The following is an 18,822-nucleotide window of genomic DNA, read 5'->3' as shown; positions in this document are numbered from 1 at the left end:
GTCCTATATTCAACCATACAGTTAGACTACCCTTCTTGCTCTTCTTCTTTAAATTCTCCTTGCCTTTTCCTTGCTTTCATCTCAGGACATGATCTTGCTTCATATCTACTTTCTTCCTTCAAGGCCCAGCTCTGGTACCACCGGCTTCTCTTTTCTGGCTCCTCACATTTTCTTACTTTATCTGGATTTTTCTTCTGTTAATACATTATTTTAGCCCTGTTTCATGGAGAGAAAAACTGAGGCATAGGATATGATTTGCCTAAGAACATGTAATGGGTAACTGATATGGCTGGTAATGGCATCCAAAAGAGTGATTTTCATCAACACTACTAGAAACTCACTTGAATTACAGAGACCAGAAAATCTGGTCTAGAAATGAGTTAGTGGCCAAAATAAACCTGGCCTGGGGCCCCTAGCCAGAAAAGAAGTGGAAGCTTATATAGCTGTCACTAACATTGAATAAAACATAAATATGGGGGAAACTTTGTTTTGTTTAGTAACCCATGGTTGCCTATTTTTAGAATGGGTTGAAATAATTTTCTACATAAAACTTAGAAACTCCACAGCTACAGTACACAATGTAACAATTGTATAAGAATGGTACTAAATAAAATAAAATTTATCTACACTAATTATTCACTTGCTGATATTAAAGTCACTGTCTATTCTAGAATATTTCTCCCTAGGCTGTAGAATGGCATAAAATGTACATGTTTATTCACTTTTGTCTAGGGAAAATGCCTCAATCAAAAATCTTTGCTAATATAGAGATTGTGCACTAATAATATGTAATAAGCATTATGCAAATGTTTCAAACTCTTCTAGTTCAGCTGAGTCTATTAACAAGATTTATCATTGCCATTAAAGTTATTTTTGAAATGGATTTCTTTCTGCTTCTATCAACATAAAATGAGAGGTGTTTTGTATTATAAACTGGACTTTATCATTCACCTTAATAAAGGCTTAATTATGAGTTATATTGCATTGGATGAAAGTGGTCAGTATGTTTAGAAACTGATTGGAATCACTCAGAAATTTAGATAATCTTGGATAGAAATTTAGTCATGTCATTGTCAAAACATGACGCATGGCTCATTCTTATAGTAAACTTTTGTTTATATCAGGAGGTACAGAACAAAATAGTTATTTTTAATAGTACAAATATGTGGGGGTAAACTGATGAAATATTTAGCCCTGAGTTCTAGCTGCATGTTTGTTTCCAGTACAGTATTAACTTTTTTTAATATACAGTAATAAGCAGTCCTTCAAAATAGCTTAGTGAGTTTTCCTCATCTGCAAAATGAGAAGGTTAGCCCTTCCAGCCCTTTTTCTGTGATACTACTTTGGCTTCTTAAAGAAACCCTTATCTTGAAGAAAAAACAAGTTTTGACCTAATTAGTACTAGATCACAAATTTGAAAGTTACCTTATACCTTTCTTGTAGTATTTTTTAGGTAAAACTGGACTCATAGAAAATAGAAAATTTGGGTTTTCTTGATAAGTAAACTTGATATTTCCAAAAATAAGAACTATTGCTTTGATTTAAAAAGTGTAAATTGTTATCTAATGATGTTCATCATCAAATATTACTGTATCTCAGTGGTGAACAAGTTGAACACTGTTTAAAAGAGTTCTTTGGGGTCAGCTAGGTGGCACAGTGGATAGAGTACCAGCCCTGAAATCAGGAGGACCTGAGTTCAAATGTAGTCTCAGACACTTACTAGCTGTGTGACCCTGGGCAAGTCACTTAACCCCAATTGCTTGGGGGGAGGGGGAGAGTTCTTTTGACCAAAAAGTTGCTAATTTCCTTCACCAGAAATAGGAAATAGAATCAGTCTGGTGGCTGTGTGAGACTTTGAACTCCAGCAGAGTAAGCTGTTTCTTTCTCTTATAACTAGGATTGTACATGGAATTGCAAATTTACTATGTACAACTTGTTACTCCTTTTAAATATACAACAAAATTATAATGTAGATTCCTTTTTTTCTTCCTCCATTCCCCAGATGGCTGCCATTAAACACAAAAAGGTGTGTGTATGTATGTGTGTATGTGTGTGTATGCATATATTTACAATTATTATAAACATACTTCTATTTATCACTTTTCTGGATGTAGATGGGAGGTGTTGTACCTAATATAAATATCCTTATTTATCTTTCCAGTGTTGTTAAATCCCCAGTAGTCCAGCCTATTTGTTTGGTTTTTTTTTTGTTTGTTTTAATAGAACTTTTTTTTTATTATAGCTTTTTATTTACAAGATAAATGCATAGGTAATTTTTCAGCATTGACAGTTGCAAATCCTTTTGTTTCCAACTTTTTCCCTCCTTTCCCCCACCCCTTCTCCCAGATGGCAGGTTGACCAATACATGTAAAATATGTTAAAGTATAAGTTAAGTACAATATATGTATACATGTCCAAACAGTTATTTTGGGTCCTGCCTACTTGTTATTCTTCACAGAGGACTTCCTCTCCTCTCTACATGCCTTTATGCTGGCTAGTACTCCACTCCTTGCTCTTGCTGGCCATTTAAACTGCTCTCCCCCTCACCTCCAACTCAAGAATTCTTGGCTTCCATTAGGAATTAGCTCAAGTACCTCCTTGTATAAAAAGCTTCTCCCAATTCCCCTATTGTCTTCATTTCGGAAGTTGCCTCCTATCTTCTGTGTATATATTTGTTGTATTGCTCAGAATGTAACAACAATTTTCTGATCCTTGATGTCAGGTGAAACAAAATAACGTGATGTGTGCTTCTCAAGGGAGTTCATTAGAGGGATTCCTCATAGATGCTAAGCTGTTCTCTATATGTACCTTTTTACAGATAAGATTGTTCTTAGGGTATCAATCCTAACTTTCCATACAGGAAAAACCAATTGTCTTGGCTAGGACATGCCATCAAATCGACAACCTACAATGCTTTTCTACTACCATATTTTGGAAATTGCCACCTTCATTTATTAATTCTAAGATTTTCCTGAAACAAAGGCCCATCTTTTTACTATGTTCTTAGTATAGTTGGTTAGCTTGAATTCCTAGAAAATTAGTGTCTCTCTGAAAGGTTGAAATAGATCAGTTCTACATAGAATCATGAATTTAGCAGGATTACTGGCAACAGGGTATAGATAGAAAAGAGAACCAAAAGACCAATTTGAATTTTGTGGCAAGAAGCATCAGCAATGCCAGTCCTTGAGCTGTATCATTGTTGTTATGTTGTCAAAAGAAAGTGAGAGGTGACTGGTTAGACCCTGGTGATAAATTTTGAGAGAACTTAGATGAGAGTTGATGTAATGGGTGGGATCAGTCTGTTGCAAAGAAATAACCATGTTGATGAGACCACAGATTTATGTTCTTAGAAAACTTGATTATCTCTAGTCTCCAATATAAATAATTGTTTATATTGCAACAAGAGATTGATATGCTGATAAAAATCCATTTTGTTTGCATATCTGCCTACAAAAGGATATATATAGATGATAGAAATTTAAACTGAGTTTCTTTTTAAAATGTCTTATTTATAGTCGTGTCTTAGTTAATCCTATGAAGAAGTCTCATGTATTCAACTTCAGACAATTCAAAGTTACAATTTTGTATCATAGTAATTGGTTCTAGCCCAATGAAAATATGTAATGTGAATTTGAATAATGAGAAACACCTCAGAAAGTTTGCTATTTACGTTTATCACAACTCAGTTGTATCACCATCAGTTCCCATTAATATTTCTTTCTCTGAATCTAACTTTCTCTTTAAAAATTTTAATAGTTACAGCCAATCAAAACCACCCTATATATCGACCACAGCTATAATTATATGCCCTGGTTCATACTTATAGTCCATGGCTTGTAGCATGCTTCCTCATTGATCCTCTGAAGTATTGATCACAATTCTAGTCTTTCCCATGTTATTTTCCTTTACATTATTGTTTAGCCTAAGATTCTCAGAAGTTTTTTTTTTTTTGGTTTTTTTTTTTTTTTTTAATACTATTGACATTTAAGACGGGGACTATTTTTGCTTTTGTGTCCCTTTTGTTAAGTCACCTTTTAGTTAAAAAAAAAATAGTAGAAAAATCTGTAGATAGCCTCTCTATACTTGAAAAGTAGAAAAATCTATGTTTGGTTTTGGTCCTTTAGCTACAGTTCACTGAACATCTTTGAAGAACTCAAACAGGATTTCTTAACCCAGGGTCCAGAATCTTTCTTTCTTTCTTTTTTTTTTTTTTAATTGTTTTGATAACTGTTTTGCAGTTTTCTTTGTATTCTTCCATATTTTATTTTATGCATTAAAAAATTTCATTCTGAGAAGTTCATTCTCTAACAACTATAAGACAGTGTGTGAAAATGAAGGAGAAAAAGCATTATGAAGTGTGTAGAAAAAGTTGTGCAGATACCAGCTATCCTTTTTCATTTTCGACTTGATATGTAGGAATATTAATATGAAATATCCATTAGAATAATTAAGATGTTACATTGCTTATGCATAAACAGGTAAACCTTCTAAGTCTTTAAATACATTAAGATAGATTTAGTCAAATATTTCATCATTTCATTAATAATAATTAATATATTTTTGAACCTTAGAGTTCTATATGCCTTATTTGATGAAATATTCACAATAAACCCTGGTTTCTACTTTGACCTAATCATATGATTTTTCTCCCCCTGAGGCAATTGAAGTTAAGTGATTTGCCCAGGATCACACAACCAGGAACTATTAAATGTCTGATGCCAAATTTGAACTCAAGTCCTCCTGACTTCAGGGCTGGTGCTATATCCACTACACACACTAGCTGCCCCTAGCCATATGAATACTAAAACATAATTAATAATCATCTTTTATTTTTCTTTTTTAGTTCGAGGATCAGAGGGGCTCTACATGGTGAATGGGCCACCAAATTTCACAGAAAATACAGTGTTTCTAAGGTATGATTTACATTTTTGAATGTCAATATTAGGGGGCAATATTTTTAATATTATTTTCAGTTTTAAATTTCAATATCTTATGTCAGAAAAAGAAGACAGTTGGCCTTGAAATCAGAAAGACTGAGTCCTGATTCTGACCCATAAATAGACTGTGTAACCTGGCAAAGCTGTGTAATCTTTCAGGGCTCTGAGTATTCACTAAGGATTTAAGTTGCAGAGAAATCACCAGCTTTCATAGCTAGAGAGAAGTTCTTCATTTCTGAATTACAGTAAAATAACAGTTCTCTAGTCACCATGTGAGAAAGTACAAGTCCCTGTTTCTTGAAAATTAATTTTACAAAACTTAGATGTTCCTGGTTTTCCCAGTCAATACTTTGGGAAATATTGAATTTTCCTGAAAACACAGAATGATATCATTTATTGACCAGTGTGAAATGCATGTTTTATTATGGGGCTTTAAATCATGTTTAAACAGAAAGAACATCAAAGTAGGAATAGAACCAGCGTCTTCTTGCGACAGAGGCCTAAGATCCATGAAAAATCAGTTCTCCATTGTCTCTACCAACTAGAAAATATTAAACAAATGTGATTAAGAGGGAATTAGGTTTAAAGATAGATGAAGAAATAGAGAGTTCTGAACCAGTTTGAGTGAAAAGCAAGTCTCCAGGCCCAGATAAGTGATATTCCAGAACATTTCATAAACTTGTAAAACCACTTTTTGGAAATCCTTGAAAAATCATGAGTATTGTACGCACATAAGTGTGGGGAAAAAAGTTTGATTCTGGATAAATTTGTCATCAATCCCAGGGAAAAAATGTTGAATGTTTGTTAAATAGAAAGCTTTTAACTATTTAACTAATAATCCTTAGGAGACAGAATGAAGCCACTAAGAAATCATGCCAGATTAACCATCAAGTACATATTGAACACCTATGTATGTGCCTGGGACTAGGAATACAAATACATTGGGTGGGAATAATCCCTTCATTCCCCCTCCCCCCCCACAGGCTGGGGTTAAGTGACTGGCCCAGGGTCACACAGCTAGGAAGGGTTAAGTTGAGACCAGATTTGAACTTGGGTCCTCCTGAATTCAAGGCTGGTACTCTATCCACTGCCCCACCTAGCTGCACCTAATCCCTTCATTCTTAATGAATAAGTCCATGTGTAGACTTGTAAACATGTGCAGAATAAATGTAAAGTAGCTTGGGAGGGGATCTGGAAATGTTTCATGTCAGGTGGTACCTGAGCCCTGTTGTAAATAGAGAGCCATGGAAGTAGATTCGAGAGAAGAGTAGCCTGGTAAGATCCACATTTCCTCTGGCTGCTAGTCAAATGGAGGGTCTGTTAAAGCAGGGAGAGAGACTGGAGGTGGGGGAGGCCAGATGTCAGTAATCCAAGTAAGAGCTGGTGAAGGCCTCACTTATGATGGTAGAGAAGGGGAGAGGTAGAAATGGAAAGATTTGGCAACTGGAACAAGAATGGAGGAGTGTATGTGAAAAGGTGAAGATAACTTCAAGATTGTAAGCCTGGGGAAGATCAGAAGAAGAGTGGCTATGGAGGGAAAGATGAATATATTTTGGAAGTGTTTGAGGTGTCCAGTAGGAATTTAGTTTGGTTAATTCATGATTAAGATGCTGAAACCAAGACTAGCTAAATAGATCTTTGATCTTCATAGAAAAGAGGGCCTTGATTTTTCCCTATAGGTAACGAAGGGAGTAGAAGGGAGTCAATTACCTAGAATTTGTTGAACACTTTGGATATACTAGTGAAAGGCAGAAATAAGGGCCTTGATCTCACTGCATTGACATTCTAATAAAGGAGCTATGTGCGGAGAACTGTGTGCTTGGGAGATTTAGAGAGAAGTTTAGGAATTGGAGATTTGCATGTCAAAAGGAAGAAGTAAATGAAGGTGGAGGGTAGAGAAAAGAAGTAGTTTTGGTGAGGGTTAGACCTGAATTTTAGGAAAATGCTTTTAAAGCTGAGAGAAAGGTAGATTAGAGAAGAAAGAGACTGGAGCAGTTCACCCAATTAGAAGCCCCCCTCCTTCCCACATATACACACACCCTCAGCTATCACTAATAGAACTATCTGCTCATGTATATGTATATACATATAGCTTGATAGACATGTATGTGTAAAATAGAGAGTAGAGACTTTGAGAATAGTCATTCTAAGATGAACAACAAAAGTCAATTTTCATTTTATATTAATGAAAGGGAAATGAAATATCTAAATATAAATGTTAACATTTGCTTTTGGAAGTTACAAAAAACATTTTTATTGCATATAAATTGTAACTTCTACATTGACTAAGGAGATTAACATAATGTACCATGTGGAAAGAACCAAGCGGGTGGGGCTTTTATTCTGGACACACACTTCTCTCTCTCTCTCTCTCTCTCTCTCTCTCTCTCTCTCTCTCTCTCTCTCTCTCCTCTGGCAAGTTCCCTCAGTGACTTGGGCCTAATCTTTTTTGTTCTCAGTTTCTTTATTTGTATGCTTTTATAAATCTAGAATTATCCTTAACATTATCCTTAGGGGCAGCTAGGTGGCGCAGTGGATAGAGCACCAGCCCTGAATTCAGAAGTACCTGAGTTCAAATTTGGTCACAGACAATTAACACTTCCTAGCTATGTGACCCTGGGCAAGTCACTTAACACCAGCCTCAGGGAGGGGGGGAGGGGGGGAACAAAAAACATTATCCTTAAAATATCCTTAAAATTATCCTTTGTAAAATCAGTTTATTATAAAAGATGAATCCTTATTATTTTTGAATACTAACTTTGTGTTGTTATTGTCTTCAGGGAATCAGGAAAAAATTGTAAAGTCTATGCCTTTAGCAAGGATGGAAGTCTGTTTGCTTGGTGTAATGGAGAAAAGTAAGTGCATGTTGCAGTTAATATTTTCATCTTTCTGTTTGTGGTGAATACAAAATGTAACTTGTTTGCATACCATGTATTTTTTGGACATTGGAAAACTTTTTTTTTTTTTTTTTTATAATATTTTATTTTTCAAAATGCATGCAAAGATACTTTTCAGCATTCACCTTTGCAAAACTTTGGGTTCTAAAATTTTTTTCCCTCTTTGCCCCATCCCACCTCTCCTGGACAGCAATCCAGTATAAGTTAAACATATGCAGTTCTTTTAAACGTATTTCCATATTTGTCATGTTGATCAAAAAAAAAAAAATCAGATAAAAAACATGAAAGAAAAAAACAAACAGCAAAGGTGAAAATATTATCCTTCGATCCACATTCAGCCTCCATGGGTCTCTCTGAATGCAGATGGCTCTTTCCATTACAAATCTATTGGAATTTCCTTGAATCACTTCATTATTGAAAAGAGCCAAGTCCATCACAATTGATTCACATATTCTTCTTGTTATATGCAGTTTTCACTTGGTTCTCCTCACTTCCTTTAGCATCAATTCTTGTAAGTCTTTCTAGGCCTTTTTGAAATCATCTTGCTTATTGTTTCTTATAGAATACTAATATTCCATAACATTGATATACCATAACTTGTTCAGCCATTCCCTAACTGATAATTATTCATTCAGTTTCCAGTTCCTTGCCACTACAAAAATGGCTGCTATTTTTGAATATGTGGTTCCTTTTCACTTTTTTATGAGCTGTTTGGGATACAGACCCAATAGAAATCTCCTGGATCAAAGGGTATGCACAGTTTGATAGCCCTTTGGACATAGTTCCAAATTGTTCTCCACAAGGGTTGGATCAGTTCCTACCTCTACCAATAATACATTAGAATCCCAGTTTTGCCACTTCCCTTCCAACATTAATCATTATATTTTCCTATTATCTTAGCCAATCTGAGAAGTATGAAGTGATATCTCAAGAGTTGGCTTTAAATTTCTTCATTTGAAAATTGTGTGTTCATATCTTTTGGCCATTTATCAATTTGGGAGTGGCTTTTCTTATAAATTTGAGTCAGTTCTCTATATATTTTAGAAATGAGGCCTTTTTGAGAAACATTAGCTATAAATTTTTTTTTCCTACCTTTATGCTTCCTTCTCATTTTGGCTGCATTGGTTTTGTTTATACAAAAAGGCATTGGTAAATTGTAAAGAAGTTAGAACAGTCATTTTGAGAGAAAGAAGCCATCTTTCATAAAGCTTTCCTATCAAATTTTCAAAGTTATTATAGACACTATATTTGGTTTTGTGCTTTTTATTTTTTATTAATAATTCAGATTTTAACACTAAAAATTAATAGTGGAGGGAGGACAGTTGATTTGATAAATTATTTGCCTATAAAGAAATTGAGAAAAAGTTATTATAAGTTACTGATTTGCATTTTTTTTTTTTATGTACATACTGGAATTTAAAACATTCCTTTTTTTGTTTGTATGCCTCAATTTATGTCTAATAATTGAAATTAGGTTATTTTGAAATGTGTAATCATTGTTGTCAGTTATGTAATTTGTAAAGGTATACTTTCTAAGTGTTTTTAAGTAAGTCAAGGGATAATATTAAACTCTTATGTAAAATATATTAGAAAACTGATATGGCATCAAAAATGTTTTTGTTAGAAAAAATTCTCTTTAATTATTATCCCTCTAAAAATGTCAATTCTCATTTTTCCGAGTTATATTACCATATTGCTTTCCACTTTACAAATCACTTTACCTGTGTCTCAATGTCCTCATCTGTAAAAATGGGAGCAATAATGACACCTTGCTCACAAGGTGGCTGTAAAGAACAAATCAATTAACATGTATAAAGTGCACTGTGAATCTTAAAACACCATATAAATACTAACTATTATTATTATTGTTGTTGTTGCAGTAATCCTAATTATAACAACAATACCATTTAACTTAATCTTTATAAATACCAACTCCTCAGGTTTGGTGATTCAAATTCTTTCATTGACTTCAGATTATGCATACACAACACTGCCCAATGTTCTCTGTCTTTAGGACAGCTACTTTCTACCTACACTAATCAATCAGACAGAAATTCACAGGACTGGAACCATGTAATTTGGGAGTTTCTTCGAAACACAACATAAATTAATGGAAATGGGGACACATCTATTAAAAGGCAGAACTATAATGACTGCAGAAACAGTAAAGTGTTAAGTACAACTAAGTTAGGTTTCCTTCCCCTATATACTTTATGCTTCAGCCACTATGAACTCTTAGCTCATTCCAGCAGGCAGTTTGTTCCGCGTCTTTGTCCTTATCACCTGCCATTTAAAATCCAGCTCAGCTGCTTCCATTCTCAGATCTTTTCAGGGATGATCCTTCAGTCTACATGTAGCCCTTTGTACCTTTCTTATGCGCAGAGTATTATTTTGTATTAGATTTAAGACTATTCATCTAGAGCTGGAAGATTCATTTTGTCCAGACAAGCTCACACAAGTTGTGAGTAGCTGAACCAGGATTCAAACCCAGGAGAAATCGATCCAGCTAGCCATAATGAACTAGGAATTTGAAGAGTAATACTCTGGGGGGAACCAAAGAAGTTTCACTAGGCAGGGTAGAACCTGTACTAAATGCAGAATGAATAAGAATTCCAAGTAGCCAATGTTAGGCAGGATTTTGGAGGCAGCTTAAAAACCAAGAAGTGAGAGATGGGTGAAATGTGGCTGGAACATAAGAATAAACAGAAGCATAATGCAAAAAGTGTAACGTGCTGTTGTCTCCAGATGCTGCCGATCGCTCTCTCGAAGGAGATCTGCTGTGTCAACTCAAATCTCTCAGACAGATTCTTCTTCCTGTAGAGAACCATTGTCTCCAGACAGTTGCTGTTAACTCTGGTCCAGAGTAGTGACTTCCCTCTTTTATCCTCCCAGAGAATGGGCGTGGGATAATGCAAGGGCTTCTAGGAAAAATTACTTCAACCAATGAACTTGCTCCTCCTAAGCATGCAAGCTCTTCCCCAGAAATTCACAAGTAAAACTCCCAGTAATGGCCGGAACTAGAGAATTGTCAAAGTACCGACTTAGCACTTAGTAAGAACCTAACAACATAGCCTGTTAGAGCCATATTTGGAGGTCTTTAAATATGAACTAGTCGAGGAAGTTTGTATTTTATCTTGAAGAAACAGGGGTATAGTGGGAGTTCTTGAGCAGACAAGTGATGTGATCAGACTAGGAGAATTTTTCCCATTTGTATGAAGATTAATAGAAGAAAGACTAGAGTGATGGTCATTTGAGTGAAGAGAAGAGACAAATAGGAGGGAAATTGTGGAGCCAAAACCAAATCATAGACTATAGGGGCAGCGAGAGAGAGGAAAATGTTCAAGATGACCACAGTCCTTAACTTGAGAATGTTGCAGAGAATTTAGTGGTGACCTCAACAGAAATAAAGGTTCATAGCAGGTACAGATTGAAAGAGAAAGCTGGGCTTTGTATTTGCAGAATTTGAGATGCTAGAGGGCCATATGGATAGTGCTATCCAGCAGGCCATAAGGCAGGCCTGCACACCAAGGTTGAAGAGTCAGAGCAAAGCACTTATCACTGGGTCTCTGTGAAGAATTATGAAGAAAGAAAGAGGGCAGAGGACAGATTTGGGGGACAAGAACTTTTAGAGGAGGTGAGCAGGCAGAGAAAGTGAGAAAAGGCATCCCAAGAGAATGATAGCTAGAAGGAATGTCAAGAAAAGACTTGTTCAGAGTGAAGGTAGACATGAGAATGTGCTTTTGGTCAGGAAGAGAAATTAGAATGAGATTCAAAATGAAAGAGAGAGAGCCCTGGGAGCGCCATCTGGGGAAGGAGGTCATGAGCTTAGAGCTGGAAAGGATCTTAGGAGGACTCTAATCCAACCCTTTTTAAATATGGGAAAAGGAAGTCTGGAGAGGCCAGAGACTTGGATGACCTAATCAGAATCAGCATCCAGATCCTTTGGCTTTAGAGGTGACCCTGATCTTTAACTAAGGTGAGGCAGTAGTGTTGAGGAGATTAAGGGGTTTGAGTCAACTTCTAGGCCAGAGCTGCTGCTTTTATCTCCATGGTGTCCTTGCAGCCATCCCTTCCTCAGTATTGCTCCCTCCCACTGGCACTACTAATTGATCCAATTAATCTCTCCCCATTCTGGTTCATCTTCCAAACCAGTGATTTTCCTTAAATATAAACCTGACCGTGCCATTGTTCTGCTCAACTATAATAGCTCCCTACTTCTCTGTCATTGCTACTAACACTTAGCTTTCTGGCTCCTTCCCCAAGCCTCTGTCTCCCCTACCTGAAAAAACCCTCATGGGATCAACCCAACCCTGCTCATTATCCTCTTATTTGTCCTTTGCTCTTCATGGCTAAGTTCCTCTGTAATGGATGCTTACATCTTACCCCCTAAGTCTCACTTCATCCTTCCATCACAGCCACATCCAGCAGCCTTTTCCTAGTGCTTACCCTCCTCTACCTCTCTGCAGCCTTTGACACCCTTGGCCATCCTCCCTTTCTTGATAATTCTCCTCTCCTGGCTGTCCTTTTGGACTGTCCCTTCCAAGCCCCCTTTGCTGGCTCCTCTTCCGTCACGCCCTCCAGCCCGAGGTGTTTCTCAGGGTTCTCCTGGACTCTCATCTCGATGTTGACAGTACTCATACTTGCCTGTCCTGCCCCAGCATCTCTGCTCCCTTTCAGGCTAGCATTTCCACCTGCCTTTCAGACATCTTGAACTGGAAATCTAGGAGAGATGTCACACTGAACAGACCCCAAACAGACCTGATTATCTTTCCCCCTGAGCTCTCTCCCCTCCTACCTTTCCTGCAGCACTATAGTCTGCATCCAACAGGCTCACAACCCCAAAGCAGAACTAGATTCCTTCCTTCCTCTTACACCCATGTCCAGGCTGTGTCCGAGACCAGCCGATTTTATCTTTAAAGCATCTCGTGATGGCTCTGACCCTGCTCCACCACTGTCCCTGGCTACTGCAGCCACCTGCTGGGGGGGCCTGCCATTTCCCATCTCTCCCCACTCCAGTCTATCCTCTGATCAGCTCCAGAAGTGATTTTACTATGGGACAACTCTATCATGGCACCAAGCCTGCTCACTAAACTCCTGTGGCTCCCTTTCACCTCCAGGAACTGAGACACCGAGACAAAGAGCTCTGTTTTGGCATTTCAAGCCCTTCCTAACCTCTCATCTCTTTCCTTCCCCCCCAATCTTACACCTGACTCCCAGCATGTACTCTTTAACCCTGTGATTCCGGCCTCACCAATAACACGCTCCTCCCTTTGACTCTGGGCATCTTCTCTGAATGTCCCTTGTGCCTGGGACGCTATCCCTGCTCTCTGAATTCTTAGTCCCAACTAAAGTGTCTACTGGACACTTTCCCCCATGAGCCCTAATCCAGGTGCCCTGCCCCTGTCATTTCCTGCTTATCCTGTATGTAGTGTGTACATTTTTGTTGGCATGTGCTCTACCCCATTCGATGAGGAGGCGAGCCTGTCCTTGGCTTCTCAATTCACAGTGCCTGGCACGTAGTAGGGACTTCATCTGAGTTGATTGCCTGATAGATGCTGTAGATGCTCCTTATGAGCCTGCAGCTGAATTTGAGCTCAGGTCTTCAGATTCTTGACTCAGTGCTGGGTGGTGCCCTGGTGGCCTTAAGGACTGGTGCCCTGGTGGCCTTAAGGACTCAGACTTTCCTCCCCTGAATCTGAGCTAAAACAGAAAATTTATGCAAAAGGCACAGGAATGCAAATTAGATGTTCTTTGCCTTCCCAATGCAAATTGCCATGCTGTCATCTTTCCTGCTATAACTCCATGATGGCTTTTTCCCATCTATCCTCCCTTCTGATGTCATTTCTTCTTTTTGTCTTTCACTTATATTTCCACAGCCCACCTCCTTTTTAGGTTAGACCAGTGGCCCTCAAACTTTTTAAATAGGAGGCCAGTTCACTGTCCCTCAGACTGTTGGAGGGCCAGACTATAGTAAAAACAAAAACTCATACTCTGTCTCTGCCCCTCAGCTCATTTGCCATAATCCGGTGGGCCACATAAACGTCCTCAGTGGGCCCCATCTGGCCTGTGGGCCGTAGTTTGAGAACTCCTGAGTTAGACCCTTGCTGGTGGAAAAATAAATAAATAAAAGTTATATATGTGCCCTTCTTAACCAGAATTCTGGTTATATGGACATTTTTTGGATTAAAATTTTAAGTACATATTTTTAGATTATTTTTAGCAAAATTAGGAAAACTAATTTTTGTTTTAATGAACTTTTTGCACTTATCAACTTGTAAAATATATTATGTTTTTAGTAGAGTTGACTGTTCTAAATTAGTTTAATGACTCTTAAAATGATTTACTTTGAATTCCAGGGTAAATCTTGTGAATGTTGCTGACAATGGATTGCTGCATTCCTTCAATCTTCCAAAAGCAGTTTGCCTTGAATTTTCACCAAAAAATAGTGTCCTAGCAATATGGCAGCCTTACACAAGTGAGTATTAGACTATTTGTAAAAAGCATTCTGATAATAAGATCAATTAAATTGTGTTTTTAAAAACATGAAGCTTATATGCAATCAAGTTATCTAAAACCTTAGAATAATTAAGATTTTTTAAAATATTATAGTGAAATACATAATACCTTAGAGGAAATGCAGTAGATATAAAACCTGAGGACTCATCCCTAGTAGAAATGAGTCCTAGAGAGATTGGGGAAGGTTTTCAGTCAATGTTCAATGATGCTAATGCACATTGTGAAAGTGTAGTGGTTTTGTTTTAGCTAAATAAGAAAGTATTAGGGACTGAGAATAGAAATTTATTGAAAAATTCCATTTCACTTCAGCATAATGTGATGTTGGCCAATTTTTATGATATAGTCATAGTCTGTTACTAGAATAAAACTAAATAAAACATAATAAAACAATAAAACTAGAATTGAAACAAGTACATGCAGGAAATCAAATATGTGGGGAAGCAGGTGAAAGGAAATTTCTGAGGAAGGTAGACCTGCTCCCTGACCTCACAACCCATCTCTTGAAATTCTGTGGCTTTAAACCATATAGTCATCTGGTGTATGGTTACCTGAGTTATTTTCTATGATTCTCTCTCCCATCCTGGTTAGGGGGTGTTGTTATTACTTCTACTTTACAACTGAGAAATTTTAGATTGAAAAGATTCAGTGACTTCCATGGCCAGAAAGCTAGGAAGTGCTTTCCTTCCTAGGAAAGAAAACTTAACTACAGACAGAACTAGAAGGTGTTGGAAAATTGTGTTTGTTAGTAAAGTAGGTATCTTGCATAGTTGGGGTCATGAGACAGAATTTGAATTCAAGGTTTCTTGACTCCCAAGTCAAGTCCACTGCTATATCCATTTGTATACCACAGTTTTCAAAGAACCAAAATTGTCCAAAGGGAGTGGAGATGCTTGTGCTGGATGTAGCAGTAAGCTGTTGCATGTGATCAGTAAGAGATCATCAGAGAAATGAGCAATAGGAATTTGTATGCAGCATAAACGGATGAACCTAGATTTAAAAATTATATAGGATGGAAAGATGCGGAGGCATTGCAATCTGCACCAGTTGGAGTAGTAGCCCACACTACTGTGGTCACTGATCCATCAAAGTTTTGAAGAAGATGAAAGGAAAATTTTATATCAACTATGATTAAGCGAAGGCATTTTTTTTTGGACTGTGATGTTAAGCATCACCAAAGACAACCACATTAATGCATTTTTTTTTTATAATTATAATTTTTTATTATAGCTTTTTATTTATATATGCATGAATAATTTTTTCAGCATTGACAATTGCAAAATCTTTTGTTGAGAAGGCATTTTTCTACACTTTTCTATAGTTTTTCTATATAGTTTTATATATATTCTGTATACATATATATTATACACATAACATTTCTATAGTTATAAAATCAGTCTTTCACAATAAAGAGATGAATTAAACTTATTAGACCAGAAATTTTTTCTAATATAGCAAATTATTAAAACTGCAGGTACTAGGTCAGAAATATTTCTGCCCAAAGGGGAGTATCTAATAATAACTTTAGTAGTGGACAATTAAATCCAGGGTTAAATAAAAGCTATGAGGTTAGAGGAAAATTTAATTGCTGTAAATCAACATTTTAAATTTGTCTGAACAGCATTAATCAACGTATTTATAAGTTCATTTTTAGACTGAGGTAATGAGTTGAGAGAGACTTATGATTCCTGTAACTTGAGACCACTGTTTTGAAAATGTATTTTTATTCCAGCTTCTAAAGATGGCACATCAGGAGTACCTAATCTACAACTTTATGATGTAAAAACCGGAAAATGTTTAAAGTCTTTTATCCAGAAGAAGATGCAGAACTGGTAATAAATAAATAAATGAATGAATGAATGAATGAATGAATGAATGAATGAATGAATAAATGAATAAAATCTTAATTATTTACAAGGGAATATATAAATGTTATATGTGTCAAAATCATGATATCTTTATGGTTTTGACTCCCGTGTTGCAGAAAAGTAAATTTTGGGGAATTTGGGATATCAGAATAATCATTTAGTTTATTCAGTAGTATACTTTCTATTACGGGTATAGAATTGATTAGTTACATAATGTCTGTCAAATAGCCACCAGTAATAAATGGCTTTTGTAATTATTTCTGCATTTTTTCATTTGATGACTATTATAAAAATGTTATTTGAATGTTGCACTTTTTCAGTCTTAATTAGTTTTGACTTTTATTATTTCTTTTAAATTTAGGTGTCCATCTTGGGCAGATGATGAAAGCATTTGTGCTAGAAACGTTAATAATGAAGTTCACTTCTTTGAAAACAACAACTTCAGTATGAAAAGATTAAATATTTAGTAATACATAACCCACTAAAATTGTTTTCTGTTACCATATTCCTCAAGTTCTCCTTAACATAAATTTCACAGTTAATTCTCTTTCTGTAAATTATTTTATTAATTAGAATTTAAATTTCAGCAGTTTGAAAGATTACATTTTGAGAACTGCTAATGAAATGTAACCATAGACTCTGAGGCCTACTGAAATAGAATAAAGATTAGCAAATTGGGATACACATGGCAAAAATGGATGGTAGATGTGTTCTTATGCATGCTTTCTGACTACTTTAGGACTACTCTGTCCCTGCTTCTCTTTCCTTTTGAATTATTTTGACATTTCAGATATATAAATAAGACTCTTAAATTAATGGCATAACAGTCTAATTCCTTGACCATCTAAATATAGATACTCAGGGCATTCTCCAGCCTTCACTTTCTGCCTAGAAAATGGTAAAATGTCTACTTTGCATTTCAGTTAAATTAATGGACATTGGGCAATTTATTTCTGTGCCTTTGCAAACAAAATGTTTGACTTCATATGATAATGGATAGGCTATTGTGCCAATTTGGGATTATGAAGAAAAAAGCATTTTTTGAAATTAAAGTCTGGAAAGGTTTGCAACTGTTAGTACTTATGACATTCTTATTAAATTAAATTCTTATTAAAGAATTGGTTTTATAGTGTGAATTAGATTTTATTTGATTTGAGCAACATTAGCAATTGCAAAACAGCAATATTTTATTATAAGCTGAGAATTTGAAGAGTTTATTTTGTCTTTTGTAATTAATCTGATCCCAATTGTGATTTTTCAGGTACAATTGCAAACAAACTTCATTTACAAAAAATTAGTGATTTTGTATTATCACCAGGACCCCAGCCATGCAAGGTATCTTTATTAACAAACTCAATTTTCCAATACCTTCTGGTCTGTTTTTAATAAGTTTTAGAATTTGAAAAGTAACAACCTGGTCCTTTGTTAATGCAGGTGGCTGTCTATGTTCCTGGCAGCAAGGGAGCTCCATCATTTGTAAGGCTGTACCAGTACCCCAGTTTTAGTGGCCCTCATGCAGCGCTGGCTAACAAAAGCTTCTTTAAGGCTGATAAGGTGACGATGCTGTGGAATAAAAAAGGTATGTTAACATGTTCTGTGTCTTTTTATTTATTAAGCAGTTTATTGTTTGTTTATCAAATTTGTCAATTTACTTTCATTAATAGCCTGTGCTTTCCTAACACAAAATCAGATATGCTCTCTATTAACCCTGGTTAGAATTTTGCTAATTGCTCTAGTTTGTTTTGCCTTTTTAAAGTAATTCAAACTTCTTAATTTTATAGCCACTGCTGTGTTAGTAATTGCTAGTACAGATGTTGACAAAACAGGAGCTTCTTATTATGGAGAACAAACCCTACACTACATTGCAACCAATGGAGAAAGTGCTGTGGTACAATTACGTAAGTACTTCACCCATGGCCCTTTGGTAGAATGCCATCTACCGGATATAAGTGGAAACTCTTAACCTAGTAATGGGAAATTATATTTTTTCAATATTTCAAGATGGACTCCAGAGTTCTTTAGCTGTGTATACTCATGTTGCTAAAGTAAAACTTCTGTTTAATGAAGCCAGCTTAGCTTGGAGTTTTTGCCATAGGTTAGCTGCAAGGTGACTTACAGCCTCAGAGGCAGCTAAGTTGTTTCCAGATGTTTGCTCACTGTTTCAGTGAGGGAGTACTCAACACCAATGAAATCATGGATTCTTAAAGTATTGAAAAGATAAACAAAACTCTTAAAATTCTTTTTATCTAAATAATGTAAAATAGTCCCCAAGCATTGTTTATGTTAGCATTATAAATTTAGAGCCAAGCTATCCCAACTCTTCTAGAGGATCTGAAATTTGTAAGTGATCATTATTACTGCTAAATAAAAGAATTATTTCCAAAATTAGCAAATGGTAGTTTGTTACAAAGGCAGATTAAATAGTGAGATTAGGATAAAATTGAAAAGTATCTTTTAAACATTTGCAGTATGTCAAGCATTGTGTCAAGTTCTAGGAATATAAATAGAAAACAAACACTCTCTGCTCTTAAAGTGCTCACATTCTAATTGGGAGAGATAATATATAAAAAAGTGCAGCAACAGTGCAGATTGTGAGGGCCAGGGGTC

At 36.0% G+C, this 18,822-nt stretch overlaps 1 protein-coding gene across 1 annotated transcript in view; it reads left to right on the top strand.

The window, feature by feature from the left end:
• The window catches only part of LOC141560348 (eukaryotic translation initiation factor 2A), a 31,969-nt gene that overhangs the window by 4,408 nt on the left and 8,739 nt on the right, over nt 1–18,822 (top strand). Inside the window, exons 2-9 of the mRNA XM_074298341.1 lie at nt 4,844–4,913; nt 7,718–7,792; nt 14,191–14,309; nt 16,080–16,179; nt 16,577–16,659; nt 17,477–17,550; nt 17,650–17,794; nt 17,997–18,113. Of these exons, the coding sequence (XP_074154442.1) occupies nt 4,844–4,913; nt 7,718–7,792; nt 14,191–14,309; nt 16,080–16,179; nt 16,577–16,659; nt 17,477–17,550; nt 17,650–17,794; nt 17,997–18,113 (783 nt within the window). The remainder of the gene's footprint in view (nt 1–4,843; nt 4,914–7,717; nt 7,793–14,190; nt 14,310–16,079; nt 16,180–16,576; nt 16,660–17,476; nt 17,551–17,649; nt 17,795–17,996; nt 18,114–18,822) is intronic.

The sequence above is a fragment of the Sminthopsis crassicaudata genome, chromosome 3 (assembly GCF_048593235.1).
Source record: "Sminthopsis crassicaudata isolate SCR6 chromosome 3, ASM4859323v1, whole genome shotgun sequence".
NCBI lineage: Eukaryota > Metazoa > Chordata > Mammalia > Dasyuromorphia > Dasyuridae > Sminthopsis > Sminthopsis crassicaudata.
The sequence above is the reverse complement of the archived record's forward strand: the minus strand, read 5'-3'. Positions and strand labels throughout refer to the sequence as shown.